The 13977-nt window shown below is 60.8% G+C and overlaps 4 protein-coding genes across 4 annotated transcripts, besides 2 other annotated features; all 4 read left to right on the plus strand.

Moving 5' to 3' along the window:
* Positions 1 to 169: 169 nt before the first annotated feature.
* On the plus strand, positions 170 to 2851 carry LPMP_180930 (hypothetical protein; the record flags this gene model as incomplete). The annotated part of the gene is made up of 1 exon (XM_010699625.1): positions 170 to 2851. One exon carries the CDS (start codon positions 170 to 172, stop codon positions 2849 to 2851), a length of 2682 nt encoding a protein of 893 aa, XP_010697927.1.
* A 376-nt stretch (positions 2852 to 3227) lies between these two features.
* Positions 3228 to 3724: a repeat region.
* A 99-nt stretch (positions 3725 to 3823) lies between these two features.
* LPMP_180940 (nucleolar RNA-associated protein (Nrap)-like protein) lies at positions 3824 to 7630 on the plus strand (the record flags this gene model as incomplete). The annotated part of the gene is made up of 1 exon (XM_010699626.1): positions 3824 to 7630. One exon carries the CDS (start codon positions 3824 to 3826, stop codon positions 7628 to 7630), a length of 3807 nt encoding a protein of 1268 aa, XP_010697928.1.
* Positions 7631 to 8733: 1103 nt separating this feature from the next.
* LPMP_180950 (hypothetical protein) lies at positions 8734 to 9822 on the plus strand (the record flags this gene model as incomplete). The annotated part of the gene is made up of 1 exon (XM_010699627.1): positions 8734 to 9822. The coding sequence occupies one exon, from the start codon at positions 8734 to 8736 to the stop codon at positions 9820 to 9822; it is 1089 nt and encodes a 362-aa protein (XP_010697929.1).
* A 633-nt stretch (positions 9823 to 10455) lies between these two features.
* Positions 10456 to 12513, plus strand: GPI18 (mannosyltransferase-II, putative; the record flags this gene model as incomplete). The annotated part of the gene is made up of 1 exon (XM_010699628.1): positions 10456 to 12513. The coding sequence occupies one exon, from the start codon at positions 10456 to 10458 to the stop codon at positions 12511 to 12513; it is 2058 nt and encodes a 685-aa protein (XP_010697930.1).
* Positions 12514 to 12848: 335 nt separating this feature from the next.
* Positions 12849 to 13329: a repeat region.
* The last annotated feature ends 648 nt before the right edge of the window (positions 13330 to 13977 follow it).

A 13977-nucleotide genomic window follows, 5' to 3' on the forward strand; every position in this document is an offset into this window, starting at 1 on the left:
CGGTCGGTTCCGTTCCTCTACCGTAAACGTACCTACCTACTAGGACGTCTACTACGTCCTCCCTCCTCTCCTCCTCTCTACTTACTACGTAGTAGTGTCGTGTGTGTGTGTGTGTGTGTGTGTGTGTGTGTGTGTGTGTGTGTGTGTGTGTGTGTGTCGCTGCACCCTCATGAAGAGCGCCAACAGGTCAGCTGCAGGGCAGCCAGCTGCTGCGCCGACTGCAGCAGCGATGGCGACGGGATCACTGTTACAGGAGGTGTACTTCGAGAAGCAGGTCTTGAAGCTTGGCATGGACGGCAGCAAGCTTCCCAGGCGTGTAGTGGTGACGGACACACACATCTACGTGTGTGTCCCTTCGGGGGGCATCACTCGCACCATCGCTGTGCGGCGCATAGAGTGGGTGACCCTGTGCCCGCGCGAGGACGTCGCCGACGACGACGACGCAGACAGTCATGCAGGTTGCACTGAGACATCGGATAGCGCAGCCGCCCCCGGCGGTGCTGGCAGCGATGACCCCACCAAGCCGTTGTCAACGCGGAAGAGGGAGAAGGCGACGTCGCTCTTCACCTCTGCTTTCTCGCAGAGTGGTGGCATCGCAAGCAAAAAGGAGCTCGAGACACCCCACACAAGCCGTGCCGACGTATCACCAGCATCATCGTCACATCACCACTCAAGCTCCACAGCTGCCAAGGTGGGACGCAAAGTGCTGACGTCTGCTGCAGCCGAGCGGTCGGTCACGGTCGTTGCCATCGGCATCGCCCAGGAGCCCGCACTTGCCTTGCAGTTTTACAGCGCCGTTGACGGGGAGGACTTTGTCGCGGCGCTGCGCGAGGCGTCGCATATGCCGACCACCGCTGTCTTTAACGTGCCCAATGAGGAGGGGCCGGCAGATGTAGCCGGGCGTTTGTTGCCATTGCTGCCCGGGCGTTGTGAGGGCCCCATCGCGCCTCGAGCCCTGAAGCGAGAAGCAGACGGCCTCAACGTGGACAATCACAAGCCCCACACGGGAGACAGACGCGGTGTGGAGAAGGTTCAGCTCTCGCCACCACGAAGTCCTCGCAGCCCAACCGCGCCGCCGCAGCCCGCAGCACACTCCGCTTTGCTGCCTCAAGAAAGGAGGGGCAGCGGCGGCAGTGATAGCAGCCACGGAAAGCGCTCCAGGTCAAGAGAAAGCGTGCGCACGGTGGAACCGGAACAAGCTGCTCAGCCGTGTCTCGGACTCTCTGACCGCCTGCTTCAGCACCGCAGTGGTGATCTACCGCCGCCTGCCACCTCCACTGCGGCGTATGCACCAGACACAAAGGCACCCTGGCACTCTCCTCTACAAGAACCGAGTAAATCCCAGAGGCTGACGAACGGTTTACCCTTAGAACGCTGGACGCCGTCTCCGCTGCGCGCTGCACCGCATCGCGAGGTCCCCACCCCGCCACTACTGAAACTCATTCACAGCTCACCAACCGAAGACCGAAGCGGTAGCATATTCTGCAGCCACGGCATCAACGCTATTCAAAGCCTCCATGACGCTGCGAACGAGACGGGGAGAGCACTGTCGCAGGAGTGGCTTCCCGACCTAACCGACGCTTCGACGACGTCATCGGCTATGCTCAAGCCAGCGCCTTTCTGCCACAAAGTAGCGGCGCCAGTGACAAGCCAAAAGGCGTCGAATGGATTGTGGCGTTGTCGACGCGACAGTACACGAGTCGCACCAGCGTCGCTGACACCGGCCGAGGTGACTTCATGTCGAAGTCTCTTTTCTGGCGAGGTCAACACCACACAGGGCGTCGATCCGATTCCCAGCACCTTGCTAGCGGCAGCGCCGCAAACTTCGTCCATGGTCACACGCGGCGGTGCTCGCGACGCTCCTCTCGACATGAATGCCCTTCAAGCAGAGCTGGCGACTCAATCGACCACCGTGGCGCAGCTGCAGCGAACTCTGCAAGCGCACGAATCGCTGTTGATCGAGCTCGCAAATGCAAAAGCGGATTTGCGTGGACTCTGGGCCACCCTCAGCGAGCGCGATGCGCAGTGTGACAGGTGGCAAGCCGCCTGCAGTCAAGCTGAGGAACGTGTTCGAGTGTTGCACCGCCAGCACGAGTGCGTACTGGCTGAGCAGAAAGAACGACTGCAGGCGGCTCATCGTGCGGAATTGGAAACGGTGCAGGAGGCCTTTGAAAAGTACGACGCAAAGATGTCCGCCTTCGTTGAACAGCTGCAACACAGCCATCGTAAAGAGATGGCGCAGTGGCAGCACGAGCGGCGCACGCTTCTCTTTCAGCTGAATGAGCAGCAGCAGAGGGATATCGAAGTGTACCATCGCCTGCGAGCGGCCGAAGTTGCGGCACAAGCACAATATGAGGCCCAGAGCCGATGCTCCTCAGCACCGCACGTGCACCAATACGCGAACACGCATGCACATCAGGATGCTTGTCGGTCTGTGAAAGATAAGCTCGAGCGTTACAATGCGCAGCGGCAGTCATCAGCTGTCGTTGCTGGTGCCATCCACTCTCCACGGGACCCCGGCACGTTAAGCCGACGTGGCCCGCAGGAGTTGTCCATGCAACGTAATCCGGTCTCTGCGGGTTGGCCACTCCCGAGAGCGACTTCGCCTTCAAATACGATGCCGCAGCTCAGCGCGCACCGACTCTTGGACAGCGACCCGGACGTGGAGGACGAAGTGAACCAGGGCCACCCAACTGCAAACTACAGCACCGCGGCTCTGACTCAGTGTTCTCGCTCTTACATTCAAGCACACCTCCAGACGCCGTCACCGTTCCCGCTAGGCGACTGCATTCCTAGTGCCGCTGACACTGGGAAGGGTGGGCACACGCTGAGCCGTCGCTCCTACGTGTAGCCGCCGCTCTGGCGTTTCTCGCATTACGACGCAGAAACCACTGACGCTGAGAGGAGAAGGCGGCTGCGCACCTGCGTTCTAAGACACCTCCGCAAAATGCCACGAATGGCGTGGCCTTCTGCTTCGCCACCCACACACACACACATGTCTAGACCACCAACACCGCAATCACACCTCTCTGTGCCACAGGTGGGTGGCAGACGTCTGGGAGAGGAGGTGGAGGCAGAGGCGGAGAGTCTCACCCATGCAGACACCCGGAAAACACGCACACGCGCGTGCCCACGTACACGGAGACGCACCCGCACGCCATACTTTTGCTTCCGCACACAACTCTCGCTGCTGCCGCTGTGCGATGATGTCAGCCACCACCACGCATCCCCAAGTCCTGGTATCTCAGGGTTCAGCACCCCCTCCGACTCTCTGTGGAGAAGCCAAGCAGCCCCCCTCCCCCTTTCTCCCTTGCCAATGCTGAGCCACCTCTGGTGGGGACAGGGTCAAGCACCTACGTCGTAGGGGGGCCAGGGCGGTGTATCGCAGCGGATGTCGGCGGTCAGGCTCTGCGTGGCGTTGCGTCGGATCGACCTGCACCGGTGCGCACACTTGCACCACCCACATGATGGGCAGCGTGTCAGCGTGGCTCGAATGTGTCTCGCGCGGCCCTCGCGGCCCACTGGTGGAGAGAGCCTGCGGAGCGAGGGGCGGGTGTGTAGAGTGCGATACCGAGGCGGTGCGGAGACGGCTGAGTTGGCGCACTGCTGCAAGGCGTGGCCTACGGCCGCTTTGCACCGCGCGATTGGGGCCCGGGGCGGGGTCGGGGGGCAGAGTGGAGTAAAACTCCTGTTGTATGGCCGAGAGTGGACGCATTGAATGAAACCTAAACTCTTCCTCGTCTTTTCTAACTCCTTTCTCTCTGTCTCCAGCACTCCCAGGCGCGCCTACACACGGACGCTGAAGCAACGCCTCAACCACCACATGGCACTGCAACGCTACCAACTCAGCTGGTCGGACCAGCTGATGACGCGGGTGGAGGCACACCTCCGCGACATCCACAGCGTGCTACACGAGTACTACGAAAGTTGTGGCTATCCCACGGAGGTAGAGACCCGCCACGTGGCGATCATTCAACGGGCAGTGACAGGGACACGAGAGGAAAGCGAGTTCGCCACCGTTACGGCGGCTGCTCCCGCTCTTCAGTTGGACGTCGTCAGTCCCGTCGGTAGCTTCTTGCTTCGCACGTGCGTTCACGACACACCGTTTCCTGAGCTGCACGCGCAGCGCGGTGTGGGCGCAGACTTGGTGCTCTCCATTCCTGTCAACCGCTGCACCGCTGCAGACCTGAAAGGCGGTCTCTACCTCGAGCGCCGTCAGTCCTTTCTCCACGAGATCCAGGGGTACTTGGAGCAACTCGTGAGCGGTGCAGCGAAGCAGAAGTCAGACTCCTCCGCAGCGGCGGCGGCGGTGGACGTTGCAGCCTCCGACACAGATAGCGACAGAGACAGCGAGGAGGGTCGAGGCGCGTCTTCTCGAAGTCGTCAGCACGGCAAGGTAACCCAGGGGGCGGAAAAGGAGGAGCTGAACGTGGCCGCCGCCGCGCGACTCAGTCGGGTGGAGGTGCGTGTGGTGCCGATTCACGGGTGTTATGCACTGGCAGACAAACAGATTCTGCAGCTGCGCTTCCGCCGGCGTCGCGCCGCCGCCGCCGCCGCCGTCGACGCCTACGAAACCTTCTTTGTGAACCTCCATTTCCGCCCCTCCGCCTTTCCTGGACACGCCGTGGATATGGCGGTAGTGCGCAGGCACCCGTACTACAGCTACTGCATCCTGGAAGACTACCTCATGCCGCACTATCTGAAGAAGCTGCACGAAGTGTGCATTGCCAGCGCCAGCGTGCGCCGCGCCATCGTCGTGCTGAAGTGCTGGGCCCATCACACCGGCCTCATGTCCGCCGCCTCAGGGCATCCGGAGGCGCTGAACGGGTTCGTCGTTGCTGCCATCGTTTTACGTCTGCTCGAGGAGGGCATCGTGACAGCAGGCATGTCTCTGGACAACATTGTACGCGCTGTGTGGGTGCAACTCTCGCGGGGCTTCTTCCTTGGCACTCCAGAGACAGTCGGGAGCAGCGCCGCCCGCCCTGTTAAGGTGCCGGCAGCGGAGGAACAGGGTGAGGTGAGCGTTCTGCGCCTTGCAGGCGAGCCGCACAACATCCTCTTCCGCACATCCGCTGCCTTCTTCAGGCATGTTGTGGGCCCTGCCGCGGAGGAGGCCCTGCAGCACCCATTCGCTGTCGAAGTAGTCGATCGCATCGCCTTCCAGCCTCTCCCGCTGCGCTACGATGTGGCCCTCACCGTCCAGTTGAGCCAGACTACCACGTCTCCTGTGGAAACGATGGATCGCTCTCCGGCTGCCATCAAGAAGAGCAGTCTCTGGCGCGCCCCACGCGTCGAGGCGATCCAGGACACGCTGCGAGTGCTGAAGGAGGCACTAGGTGTGCGGTGTAACTACATTACCGTCTGGAGAACCGACGCAGACCGTCTGCGGGTTGTCGTGCAGCTCACCAGCGAAGCAGAGGGTCGCAACCGCCTCACCCGCGGACCGCCCATCGAAGACACCAGCGCTGTCGAGCGCTTCAACACTTTCTGGGGCACTGGCCTCACCTCGACGCGCCAATTCAGCGACGGCGCCATCTACCGCTGCGTGCTGTGGACCTTTCCGGAGGACCAGGGCACGCACACGACTGTAGCCTTGTCCGCCTCTACGGTGTTGTGCCGCATCGTCGAGTTTGCACTGCGCGCGCATGTTGCGCCCGAGGCGGCAGTGGCAGTGCTGCTTGGCGGCCTGGACGGATACCTGGCGGAGCGGGTCGGCGGCGAGTGGCGCGACGCCGCCCCGCTGATGCAGCGCAGCCTCCTCGAGGCAACCAAGGCGGTGCAGTACATGCTGCAGAACCTGCCGCGCGGCAGTGTGCCCTGCCGCATCGTTTCCCTCGACGTCATCGCTGCGAGCGAACGCCACACCGAGGTATTCCCAGTTCGCCCGCACTTGGCTCTCACATACACGACAGACGACCTTGCCGATGCGAGCTTTGCAGGACTGAGCACGGCGCCAACGATCGAGCCGATCCATTGCGTGCTGAACATCGACGACAACCACAAGATCCCTGACACAATGGAGGCAATTGCAATGATGAAGGGTGCCATTGCTGCCCAGCTGGCCAAGACGCTGCAGGCGCACTATGGTGGGAAGAGCAGCAGCAGCGACGTTGTACGCAGCCCCATCCGCACCCAGTGTACCAGCCAGTCTGTCGACATCATCTACCGCGGCTACCTCTTCCGTGTCTACGTCGCCCACTACCGTGAAGTGTCTCTTCTACGTGCTTTGCAGCGTGACACAGAGGCAAACTTGCTGGAGATGAAGCTGCACTGGACTGCGCAGCACGCCAAGTTTATGCGCACCATCGCATTTGGCCATCACAGCTACTCGCACGCGGTGAGGCTGGCGAAGCGGTGGATAGGTGCCATGTACCTCTACGAGTTTGTGCAACCAGAAGCAGTCGAGCTGCTTGTAGCGCACGCGTACCTGCAGCCGGCGCCGCACACGCCCAAGACACCTGCTGGGGGCTTCCTGCGCTTTCTCCAGCTCCTCGCCACGCATGACTGGTCAACACCACTGGTGCTTCCCTTCACCGATGACGACAACGACAAGACCGCCGTGGCGGCGGCGGCGCTAGTGCGCAAGCTTGGCGACCAACAAGGCATGTTTATCGCTACACCCTACGCACCAGCCGCGAGTCCGTTCACGGTGCTAACGCCGCGGCTGATGATTATGGGTCGTCTTGTACAGCTGGCCCAGTCAGTGGTGGCTGTGCTGCTGCGCCACCTTGAGGGCCACAACGCGACAGCTGGTGAGGTGGAGGCGTTCACATCCAGCCCGTGCGCCTTCGACTTTGCGATGAAGTTCCACCCGCGCCTAGTGCTGCAGCCTGATCGGGCCCTCAGCATCGGCGCTGCAGCAGCGTCGGTAGCGTCTGCGCTACACGAAGCAGCGCCTCCAAGTGGCATCGTGCTAGCCTCCAGTGAGGCGGACACGCTGGCGGCAGAGGAAGCCGCAGCAGCAGCCAACGCTGTCATTCGCCTCTGGCAGCTAGATGAGCTGGACGCCGACACCAACGGGCGGGAGTACATCAATCAGCTTGTCGAACGAGAGCCGGCGGCGCATGCTGTGCGCATCGCCCGTGCAGCGCTGCGTGAACGTGGTATGATGTTCTACGACGCGCTCGCCCCGTCCTCCCTCTATGTTGTGGGCATCAGCGCCGAGAGGCAAGTCGCCAAAAGCCGGCAGCTGCACGACGCCATTCTACAGGTAGGGCGAGGCGCACTTTTGCCGGCACCGCCGAGCGCGTTCACTCCTGTCGTGGAGGTGTCGCATAGCTCAGATGCTGCGGGACACGCTGGGTTTGAATCCAAGGACGACCATCGTCCTCATGTCCCCGCACACCACCAGGGGAGGGCGGCGCCGCGGCTCCGCGGGGCCGTCTTGCACAAACAGAGCGAGAAGGCCGCGACGGGCGCACTCCAGCTTCCGCAGCACCACCACAAGCGCAGTCGCAGCACAAAGGACCACCGCGGCCCGGCCGCCGCTGTTGCTGAGGCCGCGCACGCGAAGAAGACGAAGAGGGAAACGGCGGTCGAGGCTAGCCCTTCCACGGAAGCTTCGCCGGCGCCAGCGGTGGCCAAGAAGCGCTCTCAGAAGATGGCCAAGGCTACGAAAGTGCACGAGTAGTGAAGTGACCGGCGTGGGCTCGTGTATGTATGTTGTGCGCGCAGTGCACTAGTCATTCGCATCGCTGTGTGCTTGTCTTCTTCTCGTAATCGCCATGAATAACAGAGCTCCTCGCCAGAGCAAAGACTAATGCGTACTAACTAACCCTCTCTATTACCGCGCTCATGCTCACGTATGCGTGCGCGTGTGTGTGCGTGTGTGTGTGTGTGTCCATCGATGTGCCTTTGCATGTTTGGGGCACGTGTGCGTGTGTGGTGATCGGAGGAGGGGGAGTGAGTAGCTAGGGGAATAATAATGACAAGATGTGCCTCTCTTATTTTCTCTCTCCCTCCTCCCCCCCCTCCCTCTCTGAATAAGCAGCGGGTCCGGTAAGTACATGCGAGGGGAAGACGGTGAGCGAGTTAAACGATGGAGATGAGGAAGCACGTAGGCAGGAAAGAGGGGGGACGCGCTGTGATACCTCTCGAGAGGGGTAGTGCTCATTTCATCATCAGCCTCATTCCTAACCCCGTGCACCGTCACCATCAAGACTCTCTTCGCAGCACCTTTTGCCCATCACACCTCTTCCCTGTCTCCTGCGCCGGTGTTTTTCTTGTGTTTCCTCCTCCTCCATGGCAGTTGCGCCTACTTCCAACACAGCCAAAACAAAGCAATCGAAACCCACGAGCGGCCGTTTTGGTACGCGTGCGTGAGCGTGAAGTCTTCGTTGCCCATCTGCTCACTGAGAGCGCCAGCAAATGAGAGCAGAGGAGGATAGAACTGCTGGGCCTGTGTGTGTATGTGTGTGCCGGCACACAGCGAATTCGGGAGGTGCAAAAATGAGAAGATCGATGGACCTCCTCTCCTCCCCTCTTCCTCTTCCTCGGCTCAGTGGCGCACGCACGTCTGTTGCTGGACAAGAATAGCAGGAAAGCCCTGCTGTGTTTCCCCCCCCCCTTTCTCTCGCTGGCAAGCCTGGTGAGCATTATCGTCTCCAGAGGGAAGGGGAGGCTCACATCTGCACACCCGCTCAGATCTCCTCCTCACTCCCCACTCTCTCTCTCCTCTCCGCCCCCCCCCCCTTCTATGGTGCTACTCACAGCAATAGTTGCCTTGTCGGCAGGATGCTCTCGTGGAGTGGCAGAGCGTCTGTCGTGCGCTGCACTTCTGTAGCAGCGCACTGCCCCGCCGCGGCGACATCGCAGCTCCTCTTCTACTCCTCACAGCGAAACGGCCACGGGGCTCGCGATCCGCATCGCGACAGTCTGCTGCCTCACGCTGCGTCAACGGCTGCACCCGCGCCAGCAGCGGTGCACACGCAGCGAGCGCGCGCCCGTAAAGCTTTAAAACGAACATCGCTGCTCGAGCAGCTTCTCGACTGCAATGGTGGCAAGAGCGGCACCGAAGACTTGAGCAAGGTGCCATCCGGCGATGGTCTCGTAGCGTCTGCAACAGCGGCGTCGCCGTCGGTACCGGTCCTCCATCCTGCGGCCGCCATGTCGCCGGCATATATTACTTCGTCCGAATTTGCTAGCGCACCCATCCCAAAGCAGCCTCAGCACGTGTGGCCGCCACATAGAACGCACAGCGCCGCAGCCGCAGCACCTCTACCCTCGCCTGCCGCCTCCGCAGAGTTGCAGCGGCAGCAGCAAGCCCTCCGCGGTGCCTTCACGCACGCGCGACAGCACCACAATGTGCGTCTTGCCAAAGACCCTGGTGTCTACCGCGCAGAGTGCCGGGCTTTCCGCCAGGCTCATCAAGGTCGATCTCCGACGCAGCAAGAGGTGAGCCGCATCGTCGCTGTTCCACTGGCGCCGGTTGCGGCGCTCAAGACCCTAGCCCACGTGAATGGCAAGCGATCCTCGCTGCACGCCACAACCGAGGCCGCCGTGATGCTGCACAATGCGGTGGTAAAAAATGAGCTAGTGAAAAGCAACACGCCTCAGCTCGTCCGCTGCCTTCGCTGCTTTCACGTCTACGCGGCTCGCCCTCGAACACTGTGGGGAGGCGAAGTGGAGCAGAGCTTCACCGAGTACGAGAAGGCACAGAAGGCGCAGCAACATCAGAGGACTGCACCTGGCAAGCGTGCGAGGAGCGTGGACCAACGTCGACGTGCGTACGAAGATGACCCGATCTGCTGTCCAAAGTGTCGCAGCCCTCGTGCGCAGTGGATGATGGAGTACGTGCACCATCACACTCATGAGCGAGTGTGAGAGCGATGTGGACCTGATGTGCCCTCGTCGTTTCGCGTGCCTCCCGCGAGCATGACGGCGATACCTCCACACATTGTCGACTGGCGCATTGAAGGCTGCCGAACTCCCCCACCCCCTCACGTACTGACACCCCACAATCATCCTCGCAGCCCACCTGGCAAAGGCACCTCAAAGCGGAAGGTGAAGACAGCATTTAGGAGGACAGTGTGGCCATGAAGCGTCTCTTCATGGGAGCGTCGAGCGTACGCGCTGTGAACGCACGCACGGCGCGCACCTCTTTCCCTTCGTCCGTTGCCACGTCATCATCCCCGCTGAGGGCACCCTGGGGAAGACGTCATTGCAGCTCGCCACCCCATCTCCACGCCGCCCTCCACTACTATCGCCAGATATATGTCTCCCCCTCTCTCTCTCACTCCCTTGTACCACTCTCCAACCCCTATTCTCATCACCAGTGACCTTCAGAGAGGTGCTCTCCAACACTGAGCAGTCGAAGAGGCAATAGAGGTGTTGTTGCCCCTACTGCTACTGACGCACGCTGCCTCGGAGCCAAGTAGCGTGCACACCGGAGGGAGACACAATCCCGCCAAGTCTCTTCTTTGCTTGCCGACTTGGCTTGTTTTCTTCCGCTCTGGTATGGCCCTCCTTCAACGCAGCGTTGTCGCATCGGTGAGCCGCTTGCTGGCCTCCGTACTTGCGCCCTACGCCGGCTTTTCCTTCAACCTTTTGGACTACTTGAGCACCTGCACCGACACGGCGCTCGTCCTCTGCATCGTGGTGGCGCGACTCCTCCTCCTCTGCCTCATGTGGTTCAGCCGCACTGTCGCTCCGATCCTCTTTCGCGCTCCAGGTGGCTCATTCGTCTTCGACACAAGCGAGGAGCTCTACGACGACGCGCGCTTCTCGATGGTGCGCAACTGGGATGGCGCGCACCTGTTCTTCATTGCCCAACACGGATACCTATGTGAGAATCAAGTTGTTTTTTTTCCTGGCTTGCCGGTGCTGATACGCAGCCTTGAGCACGTCACGCGGCAACTCGCCCCTGTTCTGCACAGAATTGCGCCAGTCGCCTTCTATGTGTGCCTGGTGAATATCACTGCCTCCTGTCTTGCCGGCGTGCTGCTGCGACGTCTCACCATTCTAACGTTTTTGGGGCCCGAAGCGGTGCAATGCACCTGCCGATGGCGCTCAGCCAAGCGGCCTTCGTCGACCCCTGAGTTAGAGAAGTCGAGCAACTACGCGAAGATGCAACTCAGTGAGGCAGCGGAGGCGACGATTCAAAGCACGACAGAGGCAACCCTCTGCTACCGCCTTATGTGCGGAATGACCGGCACGGTCCTAGACGCGCCTGACATCCACGCCCCGCTCCCTGCAACTGTAGCGGAAGCGAAGGAAGCCGCTCTGCGCCGTCGCCGCATTGTTGGTGGGGCAGCGCTGGCGTGGGTCATCACACCCGCCATGGTATTCACTGTTGTAGTGTACACAGAAAGCCTGTTTGCGCTAGTCACAATGTTTGGCCTGTACCTTCTCGCTTGGCATGAGCCGCTGCCATGGGCTGTGCAGCTGCGCATCGCGTCGTATCTGTCAAGTGTCACGACCCCTGACTCCGCGGCAACAACAACATCAAAAGCACCGGCACAAGCACGACTTGCCCCCCCTCCCCCTCTCGCTCAGCAGTGGGCCTTGGCGGCAAGCACCATCGGCGGCGGTGCCACCGCACGCAGTCGCATTCCTGGGATCCCCTCGCTCCTACGAAACATCACCCCTGGAGCGTCCGGGGAGATCACGATGGTGTGGAAGCAGAGCTTCCTCAGCAGCGCAGAAGTAGCGGCGGTGCTGCTATTCACGCTGGCCGGCTCCTTTCGCTCCAATGCGTTCACCTTCGCTGGTTTTCTTTTCTTTCCCCTCGCTGTGCAGCTGGCGCTGCCGGCGGTGTACGAAGCGCAGGCCTCGGCAGTGCTGGCTGGACTGTCAGCGCGTATGGCCATGTCTGCGGCTGCAAAGCATGGTGGCGCAGGGAAGGATCGTCCATGTCGTGTGGCGCGCTGCCCCACTCTCCGCCCGCCCCTGCAACGCATACCGCATCCGCTTCGTATTTTTATTGTAGCGCTGGAGTGCACCTGCGTGACGCTGCCGTACTTTGCCATGAACTACTTTGGCTATCAGCGCTTCGTGCTGCAGGTGTGGAACGCCACCGACAAGGCACACATTGGCCACGCCCTCTGGAATCTGTACCCGATGCTGCAGAAGAAGCACTGGGGCGTCAGCCTCTTCTCCGCCTATACTTCCGTCAATTTTCCCAACGTTGTGCTGGCACTCCCGGTGGCGCTGCTGACCATACGGTGCATCTGTATCTATTACTTAGCACCAGCGTGGCTAAACCTCAGAGCCGCAGCGGCGCCCTCAGCCGGAGCATGGCGTACGACGCAGCAGCGTATGTGGATTGCCGCCGTGGCACTAGTGCGCTCCTCGAACGTGGTACACCTTGTCGCGCTATTAGCACTGGCCCTGACCGTTATGCACGTGCAAGTCACAAACCGCTTTGTCATGGCATGCCCGGCGCTGTACTGGTTGCTAGGCACGCAGCTTGCAACGAGGCCGACGAGCCTCGTTAGCGAGCTCACCCTGCTGTGGTGCATCTTGTGGGGCATGCTTGGCGGTATTTTTTTTCCTAATCACCTTCCCTGGACCTGAAGTAGACACCCGTTGAATATTGGAACTATTTCTAAGCCGAGAGGTAAAATAAAGGAGGAGGGCGCGCACGCACGCGAAATTCTTTGCTATCTGCAGCTCTTCTGAGTTTGTGGTGGGGAAGAGAGAGACGGGGGGCGACGGGAGTGGGGGAGGTCGCTTTGTCTGAGAGAAAGGCAGTGAAGCGAGATGGCATGCTACTCCTGGCCACTTCTTATCGTGTCGCGTAACACGATAAACTGACTGCACAGGATTGGACGCACTTTTTGCTTCCCCACACAACTCTCGCTGCTGCCGCTGTGCGATGATGTCAGCCACCACCACGCATCCCCAAGTCCTGGTATCTCAGGGTTCAGCACCCCCTCCGACTCTCTGTGGAGAAGCCAAGCAGCCCCCCTCCCCCTTTCTCCCTTGCCAATGCTGAGCCACCTCTGGTGGGGACAGGGTCAAGCACCTACGTCGTAGGGGGGCCAGGGCGGTGTATCGCAGCGGATGTCGGCGGTCAGGCTCTGCGTGGCGTTGCGTCGGATCGACCTGCACCGGTGCGCACACTTGCACCACCCACATGATGGGCAGCGTGTCAGCGTGGCTCGAATGTGTCTCGCGCGGCCCTCGCGGCCCACTGGTGGAGAGAGCCTGCGGAGCGAGGGGCGGGTGTGTAGAGTGCGATACCGAGGCGGTGCGGAGACGGCTGAGTTGGCGCACTGCTGCAAGGCGTGGCCTACGGCCGCTTTGCACCGCGCGATTGGGGCCCGGGGCGGGGTCGGGGGGCAGAGGGACGCTGAAGTTATCTTCAGCAAAGAATTGGCGTGTTGAAAAAACGGAAATACTTCGCCTTCCGTAGACCGTCTTTCTCTCTCCGTTGCTTCCCTGCCCTGTGGCCCTCACTCCGCCCGATGTGTCCCTACGCTCGGGGTTGTAGGGGGGTGTGCGTGTAAGCGGAGAAGAACGGCGTAGAGAGAAAGGAACAAGGGGGAGGCTGACGCGAAGTGTGGTCATACGACGCCGTACGAAGCGGAGGTCCGCAGGCTCTGCCGGTGCTCTCGACGAGAGGGAAGGGAGTAAGCGAGAGAATGGAAAACAAGAATCGTAGCTTGTACACGTGCTGGTTCTGCCTGCATGTGTGGAGGACACTAGACAAGGACAGGTGGAACGCGTTGTAGGCAACTGTACTGTTGTATCTGACTGTGCTCTGGTAGGGACGCCGGCACGCACGCACGCACGTCCAGATAAATACACCAAAAGGAGAGAACAAAGTGAAAATTTCATTAAGCATTCTCCTCTACCATGGTCCATGCCTTGCGCGCTACGCCATGGTGTGAGGTTTTTGCGTCTTTGTGTGTGCCTTTGCTTCTGCTGCTGCTGCTGCTGCTGTTGTCGTTGCTGTTGTCGTTGCTTTTGTCGTTCCTTCTGTTGTTGTTGCTGCTGCTGCTGCTGTTGTTGCTGTTGTCGTTCCTTCTGTTGTCG

This window comes from Leishmania panamensis, assembly GCF_000755165.1.
Source record: "Leishmania panamensis strain MHOM/PA/94/PSC-1 chromosome 18 sequence".
Classification (NCBI taxonomy): domain Eukaryota; phylum Euglenozoa; class Kinetoplastea; order Trypanosomatida; family Trypanosomatidae; genus Leishmania; species Leishmania panamensis.